This window comes from Ixodes scapularis, unplaced genomic scaffold (genome assembly GCF_016920785.2).
Source record: "Ixodes scapularis isolate PalLabHiFi unplaced genomic scaffold, ASM1692078v2 PGA_scaffold1__304_contigs__length_218370807, whole genome shotgun sequence".
NCBI classification, from domain to species: domain Eukaryota; kingdom Metazoa; phylum Arthropoda; class Arachnida; order Ixodida; family Ixodidae; genus Ixodes; species Ixodes scapularis.
In genome coordinates this window covers 180,498,573-180,513,275 of record NW_024609846.1, presented here as the reverse complement: position 1 = coordinate 180,513,275, position 14,703 = coordinate 180,498,573, and the positions used below count along the sequence as shown (strand labels likewise).

The following is a 14,703-nucleotide window of genomic DNA, read 5'->3' as shown; positions in this document are numbered from 1 at the left end:
GGAAAATAACCAACAACGGGTGAGTGGACCTATACTATTTGTTTAAGACATAGAAATGAATACGTGTCATGTAAAAATGTAGGTGGAGTTCGTTTCACAGCTCCTGGAAGGAACTCGTACTGGATTTTATTAATAATGACTGTACTGACAAAATCTAGAACAAGGTCCTTCCAGTCGCTAAAAAGCAAATAAAATTTCAATTGTACTATGGCGAATGGTTGACGATTGAATTGGTAGGGTTGAGACAACAGCACCCGTAGTTTTTTTCATTTTTACTATGGCACAATGGAGAACGGTCAACGATTGAATTGATAGCAATAATATAGCAGCCCTCGTATTTCTCTTAATCCTGTTGGCTGCGAAAAAAGAAGCAAACACACACACACAAAAAAACGAATGAGTGAACCTATAGAATTTGTTTATAACATAACATGAATGCGCGTCATGTGCTAGAACTTGTGCTAGATCTTATCAGTAATGACCGTAGTGATAAAATCTAGAACGAGTGCTTCCATGTCGCTATAAAACAAACTCCACCTGCACTTTACATGATCCGCATTCATCCTTGTGTCATCAACAAGTAGTATAGCTCCACTCTTTCGTTTTTTTGTGTGTTTCTTCTTTTTCCTTTTCGGCTATAAACTCTAAAAAAAATGTGAGGGCTGGTGTCCCAATGTTACCGATTCAATCATCAACCATTCTCCATAGCACCCTTCGCACAATATTATCTGCAGACCCCAATTCGGCCTTTCTCTGCGTCTGCAATCTAGAGCGTTTTAGTAGATCATACGCTGCCGAAAGCGGGTTCAGCGGGCGCGTCTTCAATACAGGTTTCGAAGTAACGGCACGAGCTCCCGCTAGCAAAGCGAGGCTCTAGACTCTACCGTACAATCTACTAAAAGTCCCTATTATCTCTCCATTTGTCATAGAGTAAGTTCAAAGAACGGGATCCAAGCTTCGCACTCCATAAAACACTTTAGACCAAAGCTTTCTAGAAACTGACAGGTACTTAAAACAAGGGCTAAGGACCATTACAGCTCACGTCGACAACAATACTACGTAAAACACGAAGAAAAATATCATAAATATTTATTCGAAGAATGTTCAAGGTTTCGGTACTCACCGTAGAGATTCACGGAGCCCTCGGTGGCTCCGAGGAGGTTCTCGGAGAGGCACTTGTAGGCGCCGAAGTCGTGCTCGCGGAGTTGTCTGACGGTGAGCTGCATGTGCGTCTTGTAGCCTATCTTGCGCACGCTCACCAGGAACTTGTCGTTATTCAGGAAGATCTTGTGGCCCTCCTTGGCCCAGTAGTTCACCGCCGGAGGGTACGCCTCGCTGTGGCAATCGAGGGTCACGTTGGTGCGAGGAGGAGCTCCCACCAGCTGGTTCGGGATCCAGATCACCGGCGGAACTGCGCCGTTCATCAACCGACATTCAATGTATCGGTGAGCAATCAGTTTTTCACCACCGCGATTCGAGCCAGAAAGAAAAAAACGAAAACAATAAACACCAATTCGTACAGCTATAATCACTGACAGCGTAAAAAGAAAAAGAAACGCAGGGTGTGGGCATGACGAAACGTAATGATCCGTGCCACAGTTCAGAAGAGTTATTTTACGTCTGAAGTTATGTTCAGCCTTCTTATTCGTCAAGCGCCCTCCGTAGATCGCAGCGATTGGCACTCCCAAGTACTTTGCGAGAAAGACGACGCTCCAGATTTCTTACAGTGTACGTTCGCGCTTCCTTTTTTCTTCGTGCGTGATTCGTTGTTCGGTGAATGGTGGTGCCACTTAACGCTGCTGCCGCAACCTGGTTGCCAACGGCGCGTTGATAATATTATCGGACTCGCCACTCCCTGCGTTTACTGAGCTTTCTTGTTACTGTACAGTCACTGAACGAATCACAAAGAAATATGTCCGACCCAACTTTTCTTAACCTGTCAGAGGCTGTAATATTGAACTTTTTAAATTCTATTAAATAAAGTTAAAAAAAGTTGAAAACTTTCGGACGCCGCAGACAGAGTGACTTATTGCGCAAATTATTAAAAAAAACTATAGATAGATATATATTCAGCGACGTTATAGCAGTTAAATTGTTGAAATAGAGGTAGGGTCCTGACAAGTGTACCTTTCTGCAATATCTCAGAGTAAATTGAGATTATTTTGTTGTTTATAAAGATCCCCGCCCGCAGTATTACTAATGTCAAATTCTCGTCTACAAAAAAAAAAAAAAAAAAAAAAAACGCCCCTAACGTATTAAGATCTAGAAAGCACCATAACAGAGGTACGTACACCAAATTATTATTGAATTGGTTCAGTTTTTTTTGTTTTTTTTTTCGAAGATGCACAGCTTATTTTGAAATTGATTGAACATTACTCTGGACAGGCGCCATCTGTAGAAGGAAAGCTGGCCAGACCTTGAACATTATTTCATGCAGGAGATTAAGTTACCGCACTCTGTGGACCTAAACAGCTGATCGTTAATACGAAATAGTGAAACAAGAGGCCTATTGAATTAATTAAATTATTTTATTATCCTACTATTAAACAACTCAACATCCACCATAACGATGAAGTGCCGGACAATTACATGTATTTGAAAAAGACAAAAACCAAGGGCAACAAGAAAAAAAGAAAAAGAGAAATGACAGCGAAAAATTCTGTACTTTTTTCGTCTGTTGCCTCCTTCCACCGCTTATTTGCCTTTATTACTTGCGCTCTTCCTTTCGGTCTTGTGTGTTCAGAATTCTTCGTAATTTATGGTTAGCTGCGAGGGTGTTTAAAATTCCTTAATAAGACCTGCGCGTTTCTCCGCATAATTCAGGAAACTTCATAGATGGAATTAAAATATTTTTATTCAAAGGCTAAGTAGCAGATCAAATTGACATAAAAAATACCGTTTGTACAGACCTTGATGACAATCAGGTTCCGTAAAAACTAGGTGTGCGCTAATGGTGATCCAAATTGTAAAGCGCCACGTCATTCATTGCCTTCACAACTTAAGAGCTCTCTCTTTTCGTAGTATTGGAGCCGGGGACGGCGCTGTGCTACTCGATTCAAAGCCAGTATTTGCACACTCCTCGTGAACAATTTCCGAAAAAGCTCTTTGCGCTTGCACTATGTGTCAAATAAAGATTACTCAACTTAATTATATTTAACTACATCAAAACACTCAAAAGTATAGACACCAATTGACTAGCGAACAAGATGTACTACAATGGGCTTAAAATCATCTAAGACAGCATTTAAGTTTCAGAGGCCCACCACGAAACAGACCGCTCCTATAATTATGAGGATCATCTCTAAAGTGCGAATAAATTTTATTAAAAACACTAGGAAATCCAGTTTACGGTGCTGCCTCTCACTTGCTCTACACGCGGACCCTGTCACAACGAGAGGTTAAAATATTTGTGGTCTGCCTCTAAAGGTGTCTTTCGTGGCGACTCTTTGCGAACAGAAGTCGCTTCACGTAGAAACATCTCCGTAAAAACCATACGGCCTGCCAGTTCGTCTGCTTCTTGCGGAACTCGTGTGTTTGTTTACCCCCAAACGCGTCCACGTGCTTTTGTTTTCCCCCGATTTCAACCAATGACAGCGCTCGCTTGATCGTCTTGTCATCGCGCCTTCCCCACGACTTGTCTATTTTGTCCTTTGATTGGCGTGCTCTTCCTTACGTTCCGCTGCGCCAAAGACGCATCTTAAAACACTTCCTCGCTGTATAGTGCATAGAAAGTCAAAGGGTGTTTCTCGCTCACAGTGCACGTGCAGCATGATTCTCCGGCTCACGGGCGAAGGCACGTTGTTGTTGGCGATGCAGAGATAAGCCCCCATGTGAACTCGGCTTACGCGAGTCACGGTCAGGAACTCGCCTTCGTACGTTTGTACTGAAAAAAAGGAAAGGTCCCGTAAAAACTTTAATCAGAGGAACCTATTAAAGGAAAACATGCGAAAAAAATGACAAAAGGAAGCAATATTTCTGAAGTTAATTTACGAAAAATTACGATCGATGCATGGGCACGAGCGTCCGAAGAAACCAAGCTTACGTTTGTAGTAAAAAATGAAAGACGTTTAAAATTCACTGTAATGTCGAATTAGAGCGCAGCTCTTAAAGAGGAGGAGAGGAGGACATGCCCCTCCTCCTCCTCCGTACCTTCCCCTCCTCGTCTTCCGCTCACCTCCCATTTAGCGGGAAAGTTTCGCTAAATTTCCTGATAAATGTAGCGAAAGTTTTTTCGCTAAATTTACCAACATTTTCCGCTAAATTCAGCGGGATATTTAGCAGGAGATGTAATAAAAAACAAAAAATTCAAAGTTTTTTTGTTTGTTTTTTGTGAGCACGCATTGCTTTTTTTTTTGCCCCCGTGAAATGGCGAACTGATGTCGTTCCTCTTTCGAAGCTCGGTAGAGGAGCCTCTTCTCTAATTCTTGTTCCAATAGACCAGTGGTTCTGAAATGGAGCTTCCAGGACCCCTTGCGGTCCGCGAAGGTATTCTAGGGTTCCGTGAAGCGCTGCCTCACCAGTCAAACCCGGCAAAAAACATCGTCTTTCTTTCAGATTGAGGAGAAATGTTCAAACATTTGGGTGAGTTCTCTCGTCTGTATGTGAATTAAAGAAGTCTGCTTGACACTAGCCCTCAGTTATATCCACTCAATAAATCATTATTATAATGAACCTATATTTTTTCCTTCCCCTCACCGCGAAGGGGGTCCTTCACCATCTCCGCCGATCCACAAAGGGTCCGCGAAACATGGATCGTTGAGAACTACAGCAGTAGACTGTAGGGCAATGCGCGACGACCTAAGGATACCTTGGAGGTGAGGTAGACAGTTAGATTCTGCTTGAGGAAATTTGATGAAAGCATATAATAAAATGTATCAAAGTAAATTAACACGAGTCACTGTGAGTCTCGCAGCCACACAGTCTACGTATGCCGCCTTTTAGGAACAACCAGCTCTTTGTAGCATATATATATTAGGCTCCCCGACGTTAATAATAAGAGTGGACTTTAATTTGTTTTTCTATATATAAACACATAATCTCGAAGAGGAATTGAACAAAATCGAGCTACATAATTGATGTGCTACAATATTATAGTTACTGTTTAGTCCAATATACTATATGTTTACTAAAATTCAGCCTCTTTTTTGTTTAAGTACTAAACTATGCAATAAAAAAAATTTTTTAAAAAGAAACTAGATTGTTGAGGGAACATCCGCCGACGCGCGGTTCATACGCTTGCTAACTTTTCGCTCTGAGCCCCAAAATTTGTTTTGATCGTGTACAGCCAGTGAGCATTTTCGTTCTTTTTTGTATATTTAAATATGCAAATCCCGTTGATTAGACTCTTTTTAAGGCCTGTGACTGATCGAAACGCGCTTCGGCAACACGACTCTCCCATTTTGCGACACTGCCGGCTATTTTTGAAGTAACTTCGTTTCTATCATCATCCGTTTGAAATACACCGGGCTTACGCTCGTTCGCGCTCGGGATCGTGTTTGTTCAATAGCTTACTCCATCATGGAGCTGCTCGCCATCCAAGCCACCTCCCTTATTTTCATTCGTGTCTTTGTTTTTTCTTTTGCACATTTCACTCCTTCGCGCTATCCAAAGGGTCTGTTTACTTGAAACTCCCCGGCGTGTAGTAATAAGCCTTTCGACATCGCCAAGGGTCAACATTCCGCTAAACTTCGTAGCCTCCGCTCCGGCGAGCAATCTATTACAACAGTCTCAATCTCTCTTTTTAGGCGGCCGGTTCTTTTCCTTCGCTCGCTTTTTTTCGCCGCTCCTCCGGAGCCGTGTGAAAGGCTTCGCTCCGCTAAGCCGGCGAGAGCCGGTGTCAAGAAATCAACCGGTCGGGGCCTCGGTCCACCCCCCCTCAAACCCCGTCCCGTATTGACGGAATCTTCGCCGGCGCGCTTGCTTCCCATCGTCGGCACCTATCCCCGAGCGCTCGCTCGGTGCGCGGATCGTCACCTAAGTGGATCTTGGGATTAGGGGGCCTGACTTGGTTAAAGTTGCTCGCCGCGTTGATCTCTTTTCGTTTCCGAACATTGAAGGATAGATGAAAATGGAGAGAAAAAAGTCGAGCGAGCGAAAAAGAGTGTACGTGGGGCGACGCAAGGGGGCGAAATTGATGTTCCCCCTTCTTGTGTTGCACAGGCTCAAACGAACGACCGCTGCCGCCGCCGCGGCTGCTAGCGCTGCTTGCCGGAAACGTGGTGATAAGGGATAGGTCGACTGAAAATTGTTGGCTTCGCGAATGCTTTACTTTCTTTGATTCGTTTTGTTGATCTGACTCGCGAAGAGAAGGCGAATGAAGAGAGGGAAATTTTTTACCTTCCTGTGTTTGCTGGCCCTGTTTGTTTCGAGCACCGGGTTGTAAATTTAAGACATAAATTGGCGTCGGTATTGTTTTAGAGCGTACGTCTGTGTAGTTTTCAAAGTTTGTTACCATATATATATATATATATATATATTTTTTTTTTTTGGGGGGGGGGGGGGAGGGGGGGGGGATTCTTGAACCGTTTGCAATGAAGAGGGCTTCATTTTGTTTGCGAACCTGTGTTTTCTTTCAGAGTGGTCTAAAACCGGAGACTTAATATATGCTTTTTTTTCAAATTGGCATGAAATTTGCGATGTTCATTTATATTTACGTCCAATCATTCATGTTTGTTCTTGCTGTCAATACAGGGTGTGTTTATGGGGCTGAATTTCATGCGAAAGGCCGCTACAAGCAGGCCTCGGCAACAAAAGGCGTTCATAGCCTGCAGCAGAAAATGCATAAGAATACAAGGCATTTTGGGTTATACATACAAGTGACTAATCACAATTTAAAAAAAACACAAAAGAATACATTACTATATGGCGAATCGGCCGGGAACCGAATCCTTGACCATGTGGTCCGTAACCCGACGCCTTTCCTGGAGGCGTCGGAAAAAACTCCAACAAGGAGTTTTTTTTTTTTTTTTCTTTATTATTCGAGGCAACTAGGAGGCAATGAACGGGAGTTCAATCAGCTGGACTAAGTATGACTCAAGAAAGCCTAAGCTAATAGGTGACAGCCGGTGCGCACAGCCCCATACCGAATGTCGAAGTGTTGCTCCACATGTGATCTCATGAAGTCATATGGGCCCCAGATAAAGTTATGCTCGTCTCGATTCTTCTGATAAACCCGGAGAAGTGAATGGGTGTCGTACGTGCAGCGCATTCAAAACCACCCAGAGCATTCTTCAACAAAACATAACAATTCATAACGCTTCCATAATATATGCACATCACATGCTGCGCTCCGCGAGTTTACCAGACTCATCGAGGGAGGTTTAATTTTTGTTTCATCCCGTTAAAACCTGGCCGACTTTGAAAATTGTATTGCAATCTTCAAGTAAGTGTGGGTATATATAGACTAAAAGTATTATGCAATTATCTTATATAAAAGAAGAAAACACCCACACATCATTTTCTTCACTTATTTCAAGTCATAAGCATGTGCCCAATACAATGCTTAATTCATTGCGAAGTGAAGAAACAAATCTCTCCGCAGCAGTTTTAACGAGAGGGGTGATTCCATAAACTCAGAAAATAGTTGGACCGGCAAACAGAATGAGTACATCTTCATAAGTGACCGCAATTATTTCTGCACCGTCCTCCATAAACACTGCGAAATCAAAAGAGAACTGATGTAAGCAATTAATTGAATATATCCTTTTAAAATTCTGTCAGCGATTCAAAATTGTTCTTCGCGTTGGAAGCAACAAGTTAGTTTTATTAGTACATAGGCTGGATGGAAAAGCGCCAAATAAACAAGGACGAAGAAGGGGACATAGACGAGCGCACTCTCAACTGAAGGTTTATTGAAACAAACATTGACTATTAATACCGTCGATCTGGGTGTTGGTTCAAAAAGAAAAACTTTTTATCTGTTAAGTGCAGTGACGGCGCACTAATACACATGCTCTCCCTTTCTCTCTTACGCGAATTGCCTCCTGTATTTCTCGCGCTGTTTTGCTTGCGTATCTGCCCAGAACTGTTGTTTCCTCCAGGGGAAAGTCTGTGTATTAGTGCGCCGTCACTGGACTTAAGAGAAGAAGAGTTTTTTCTTTTTGAACCAACAGAGAGATAGACGGTATTAATAGTCAATGTTTGTTTGAATAAACCTTCAGTGGTGAGGGCGCTTCGTCTTTGTCCCCTTCTTCGTCCTTGTTTATTCGGCGCTTTCCATCCACTTATGTAACCAAATAGCCCATTTATTCATTTTAGTACAGAGGTTTCTAGCACCAACGGCAGGACATGTAATATGGTTAAAGTAGAGAAAAAAGAAACAACAGGTGCGTGAAATTGACGAGACCGGTTACGCAAAAAGTAATTGTACGTGCCCCAATTCCGCTCGCCTAATAATAATAATAATAAAAAAGAAGTGTTAGGGTAGCGACGCGTAAGGCGTACTATGGGCGGAGAAATTTTAAACCGAGGACATTTTTAAAGGACGTGACTGTTACAAAAAATACCGTCTTTTGTTTATCTGTTTATCGGATTCGGAGGGTGTTAAATAAGCAAATAGAGGAGGCGATAAAAAAAAACAGCTAAAACTTAACAATTTTTTTTTTAAGTAATGACTTCATGGATCATTTTGCAATTGCAATTGCAAACAAAAGTTTCGAAACCGTAAGCTTATTTAAAAATTTTGTTAATCATTTTTCACTTCTTTGTGGCCCGATTCTTGGCGAAGAAGGATTGTCGGAGGCCCTATGCCTGATGACTTCTGGAAGAGAAACGTATTGGTGACAGGCATTTTATCGTCACCTAGATGCCGCGTCAATAAGGGAGTGCCGTGGGCGCTCTTTCAGGATAACGACGATGTACTCGTAAGGAATGCGTCCCTTTACTCCACAGCATTGAGGGCAGGGGCCCGGCCGCTCTTTCGCTGATCAGTTTTGAAATCTGGTAATAAATACGCAAAAAAAAAAAACCTTCCTTTCCCAAATTTCTACACGTTAAATTAGCTTCTTTAATTGCTTTTTGAAACAACAATTTCGACATTGTTTCTAAGCAATAAAACAAAACGGTAATTAACAATTTGGTTTATTAGCCAACTTATCGTGCCGGTGGTCCTTTCATTCCAAGTCTATGGGGCCCGATAAACAAACACTGTTTGGTCGGTATTCACGTGACAGTCACTTTATGTTTTTCTCCCTTTCTTGATTAAAATTACTTACCCTGTATATGGGATTACTTTGCTGACGTCTATTCGTGGCAAGTATCGTAAATATCCCTCAGAGGAGACCGCCTTCGTGTGACAAAATATGTAATTCGTTGTAAAAAGTTGCATAATTCGAGTAGTGACGAGGTTCTTCGGCCATACAGGTGATTGCTTAGAACGGGGTATTTGTGATTGATACGAATTGAATAAAAATATATTTTCTATGTACTTTAGGGTAACCTGCCATGTTTTCCCTGAAAACAAATATATCCCTGATTACGCGAGAGAGTTTGAAACTCCAGTTTGCGATTGCGTATTGGGAGTCAGCCTTCAGCCTGCCACACGCCCAAGTTACTCGCGTGTTTATTAACAATCCTGAAGGGTAGCTTTTTAAATGTCTTTTGCAGGTTCAAATTTTACAGTTGGATTACAGGCTCAAACCAATCAGAAGCATCTTACGACGTATGCGTTTTTACCTTCTGCTTCACCTTTCAACTGCCGTGATCCCGAAAGAAAATAAAAACTACTAAAGTAACTAACAACTTCAGAAACACATGGCGTGGCAAGGCTAGAGCATCATACTATCACTCCACAGTCATTAAAATGGCGTCACTAGCTAGGAACGACACAAAATAAGCAATCACAAAACAAGAACGGTGGATATAATAAACCATTCCCAGGGTTCTTAAGCTGCTGTTAGTCGTTTTACAGCACACACAAAAAAAATAATTATGTTCCTCAACAAGACGTCATTCTTAAGCAAGTACAAAGCAAACGCGCAAAACTTCATTAGGTAAACAAAATGCGCGTTAAACTTTTTTTCTTTTAATTCTCGAAGATGACTTTACCCAGAGTCTGCGTCTTTTTGCCGTTCTTCCAGGAGCCCAGCGGAATGGGCTCGTTGTCTTCCCTCCTCCAGGAGATGGTGGGGCGAGGGTAGCCCTTGGCCTTGCAAATGAGCGTCACGTTGGAGCCCTCCCGAACCACAACGTCCGAGCTGCTCTCCTCCACCACGATGTCCGGGGGCACTGCGTCCGTTCGGCCGGAAAATTAACGCTTGTTCGATAGCAGCCCTTCGCAAAGTAGCAACAAAATATCGGCGGAACGGTCGACCTCCGCTACCTTGCATGCAGGCGCGGAGCACACGCGTTTACCCATAAACGCATCCCAGGAAATCGCTGCATCCTCGTGCCCCCCGAAAATAACGACGTGCCCGCCTCATCTTCTTCGTCGATGCGTTATAACACGAGAACGCGAGCAGATTCCCTTGCCTCGGTTATCAATTGTTGATCGGAATCGCTCGCTTGCCGGCAGTGCGCGGCTCGCGCTGGCAAGCGGGCGGGATTGCATCTCATGGCCTACGTCGAGCGAGCATTTCTTAATCATGTTAATGGTTGCCACGGCGTGTGCGTTAGTTTGTTTGTCAGTTTGTTTTGGTGGCCGGTTTTATGTGTTAAGCATCCTAATCTGATTGTGAGCCCCGATGGATTGAGACGTTATTGAACGTGTATCTTGCTCGCTTTAGTGTGAACACCCTATGGTCACGGTACTGCGGTGTGTGCGAGGGATCGTTCTTGGTGAGGACCAAGTTCGTAGGTAAAGTTCTCTGCAAATTATATTGTTATTAGAGGTGACGTAGCAAGATTGCATATCTTATTCCAACTTGAATTGTACTTCCAGTGAATGGGTAATTACTTCGCTTGTCAGCGCAGCGTTTTCAATCGTTTAGTAAGCTCATACACCAATGCGTAAATCACAATCCTTTTTTTTTGTACCACTCCGGTGGCAACTGCATTTCTCTGAATGCCTCATTACTATTTGCCCATCTGAGTTTCCTTGTATTCAAAGACATCTATTTTTTTAGGCATGTTGGGCCTAAGACAAATTATCTCTATAAAATAAGCTCCTTGGCATATGTAGTTTCCTATAAATCTGCGGCGGACAAAAAAAATTTGAAGAAATACCTTGACAGGGCTGCGAAACCTCTAATAACTCAAATTTGAGATATACGGTCGATAGACTAATACTTAAGCTGAGCCATTGTTGTGAAACTCATCTTTAACTTAATGTATGGTTGCTTCAACAATCTTGCTCAGGAGATTCCCATTCCTGAACAAGATGGATGTTACATGCTACAGAATGTGATTGCAAATCTACGAATCACACTAGTACATCATAAGATAATATACATGTGGGATCCCCAACCTTCTAATGTATTATAGCTTGGGACTCCTCTGCATTTCCTTTCCCTAAATGCTTGAAAGCGTTAGAAAGCTACTTACGCAGTGTATTTGTAAATTAAATGTCTCATACATAGGCTAGGAATGACGTACTAAAAGTAAAAAACAATTGCTGATAGATATATAGCTTAGGAAGCCGGAAGCCGGAAGCACTTCTTCCAGAAGGTCATGCGGCGTTTCTAAACCACCAGATAGCGCAAAAAGTATAATCGCTCCTGCAACGCTTGCTGCGGTAAAAGTTCAGGATTTCCAGTGTTGTACGGAACGGCGTTCTTGGAACGCGTTCCTTTTCAGAGGAACGAAGGAACGCTGCCGTTCCATTTTGCATCAGTGGAACTGGAACGGGAACGCGTTACTTTTTTTACTGGAACGTAAGAAAGAACGGCGTTCCTTTTTTTTTCGTCCAGTGGGGTAATTTTTAATTTATTTCTAATAGGGAAATTCTAAAATGTATAAAACAATATTACGAAGACCAGCGTCTCGTTAACTTTTTTTGTTGCTTCTCTTATGGCGCATTCACACTGGAAGCGGATCCGCGTTCGCGAAGCGGTCGCGGATGCGGTTCGCGAGCGACCCCGTTCAGACACACCGAGAGGCGGTTGGCGGTTTCTCGGCGATCACGCGTGATCTTTTGAGACTTGCGTTTGCCAACGCTGTTTTACCATCCAAAATCTACTTTAATTCAAGATCCAAAGCCAAACTTTTGCTATTTTGGCACTCGGAATATTTTTCTCCGGGATGTTCGCACGCATCACGAGTTCAGACAGCGAAAAAAGAAGCATAGTCCCGCCAAACTCGCCTGTGATTCCCTCGACTTCGCCCGCAAGCAAAGCCCAGCTAGGCGCGCCTTGCTGACTCAGAACAGGATGCCCCCGATATTTTCTTCGAAGTGGACCCTTCCCGCATGAATAGCTGACCTTGTTTTCGGGATAGAGGGCCAGTTTTTCCCCCTCGTTGTTGTTGTTCGCTCTTATCATTTTTGAAGTTGTGAGCGGTGGGATGGACCGTGGTGCGAGCGGGGAAATGTGTTCGGTGCTAGCCGGTCGTGGCTTCGTTGGTGGCGGACTCCTCTCGTCACTCGCTCGTCGACCGAGTGTACTGTTTGTTTGACATTAAGCTCAAATAAACGCCGTATGGATTACCTCTGCATTGTCTGGTACGTACACTTTATTCCTTGATTAGGCTCCTTTTATTTATTTTGTTAGTAGTAAACGTTACAGGTCGAGCTAACGCAGGTACCCTGCCCGCTCCGCGGTAGTACGTTGGCTACGCAATCAAGTTCACGGCGTCTCTATCGGCCTTCGTGGTGGTCATGCACGGTGTCGAAAGCTTTCAATAGTTCACGCAACTATCTTAGTGGGTAGAAAGGCTGACGTTTCGGTCGATCAGGGCGTGTTCCGACGTTCTACAGGCAGAGATTAACAAGGCAGCCAGCTTGGGCTGTTGCACCCGCAATAATAAACAAACTCTTACCCGAACCAAATCACCGGTGCGAAGCCCGTTAAAATTACGAGTCAATTCTTTTCGCGGCGGATTCAAGTGACGGACGTGAGCATCAAGTTTCTCCGTTGATTTGTCGAAAGCTAAGACTACAGCGCTAGGACTACAGCGCCTTGGACGCCTCACCAGCGACAGGTGCCATCTTGTTTCGAAAGTCACTGACGTGACGTCAGCGTCCCGTTGTGATTGGTTGCCGCTTTGCGGTTCGTGAAAGCGGTTGGGAAAAATCGGTCCCGAAGCGGTTGGCAAAAACGCACTCCAACCGCTCGATCCTAGCCGCTTTGCGGTTGAGAACGCGCGGATCCGCTTCGCAAACGCGGATCCGCTTCCAGTGTGAACGCGCCATTAAGGCACACTTGTACAACCGCGTACGACCGTGAGAGACAAAACCTGCTTTTAATCAACTTATGACGGCGAAGGACGTGCTCCGCAGTAGCGCGTCTGGTTCTACGCCGTCGTAAGACTTAAAAACCGGTATTGTCTCGCTGAGTCGTACTCGTTTGCAAGTATGTGAATGGCACTTTAAGGCCAATTCACACACTTGCAACCGAGTGAGACCGACCGAGACAAGACCGTTTTTTTAGCTTGTTTCGACGACTTAGGACCGAATGCGCTGCTGCAGAGCTGGTCCTAAGACGTCGCAAGAGGCTTAAAAACCGGTCTTGTCCCTCTCGGTCGTACTTGGTTGCAAGTGTGTGAATGGCGCTTTAGGGTTTATTTTGTGAGGTTTTCCCTTGGTAACAGTTGGGTGCAGAAAAGCTAGTGGACATCGATACATTTTTTTTCAGTGGCCGAGACTACAGTACAAAAAACCAAAACTTTTAGTGGAAATAAAAGACACAGAAAGAGGGACGTCTCAAACTCAGTTACTTCTTTTGACGAATCCTCATACACCAGAAATCCAACGCCGACTACAGCCATCACTGTATTTTCAGAAAGAGACCTACAGCGAGAACAGAACAACAGGTGACCTGACATCAAACGCAACCTTGTATCCGGAACATTGGTCACTTAATGTATACACAAAAATTAACCTTTATTTATTCTCCAGTTGTCCCCCACCTTAAAACAGTATAACGAATCTAACCTTCACGAAGGACTGGCAGCTTTCAAGACTGGCCTTCCAAAAACCCTACCCTCTTCTCCACTTTCTCATCTTGCAGACAGAAACATCGAGAAGCAAGTGTTGTTAAGTTGGAACAAGGAACTTTGTTAGATTGAAACGTGTGAGATTGTTGTAAACCACCCGTGCAACAGTACATTTGGTTCGTCTGAATAGCCCACCACAAAGATGAATATGGCCCAAAGCTGAGATTTCTAAACGTGAATATATCAACAAATGAAATCTTGCTTCCGCTTGTCTTCTTCACCTGTCCTTCCATCACGGCATTCAAATTCGTATGTTGCCATTTGATGGGATAGACTAAAAAACAACAAAAACAACTCTGTTTGTTCCAATTGAATATGGTACTCACCAAAATACAAATGTAACGCATATGTAACGGTACGTTCCATTTTTTAAACTGTAACGGGAACGAGTTCCTTTTTCACAAATGGAACGTGTAACGGGATCGCGTTCCAAAAATCAGAAGGAACGAGGAACGAGCTTTCGTTCCTTTTTTTGAGGAACGTTACAACACTGACGATTTCTAAAGTACGTCAACTGAGGACCGGTATTTTTTGCATTTTACCTACTAAATTCCACACGGAATACCGTGGATAAATGCTGTGCCCCGTAACTTATAGGCATTGTAGCGTACCCTGAAA

The 14,703-nt window shown here is 43.5% G+C and overlaps 1 protein-coding gene across 1 annotated transcript in view; it reads right to left on the bottom strand.

The window, feature by feature from the left end:
• The window catches only part of LOC8024452 (lachesin), a 216,959-nt gene that overhangs the window by 17,214 nt on the left and 185,042 nt on the right, over positions 1–14,703 (bottom strand). Inside the window, exons 4-6 of the mRNA XM_029992181.4 lie at positions 10,045–10,224; positions 3,755–3,883; positions 1,124–1,411 (exon numbers count right to left, since the gene is read on the bottom strand). Of these exons, the coding sequence (XP_029848041.2) occupies positions 1,124–1,411; positions 3,755–3,883; positions 10,045–10,224 (597 nt within the window). The remainder of the gene's footprint in view (positions 1–1,123; positions 1,412–3,754; positions 3,884–10,044; positions 10,225–14,703) is intronic.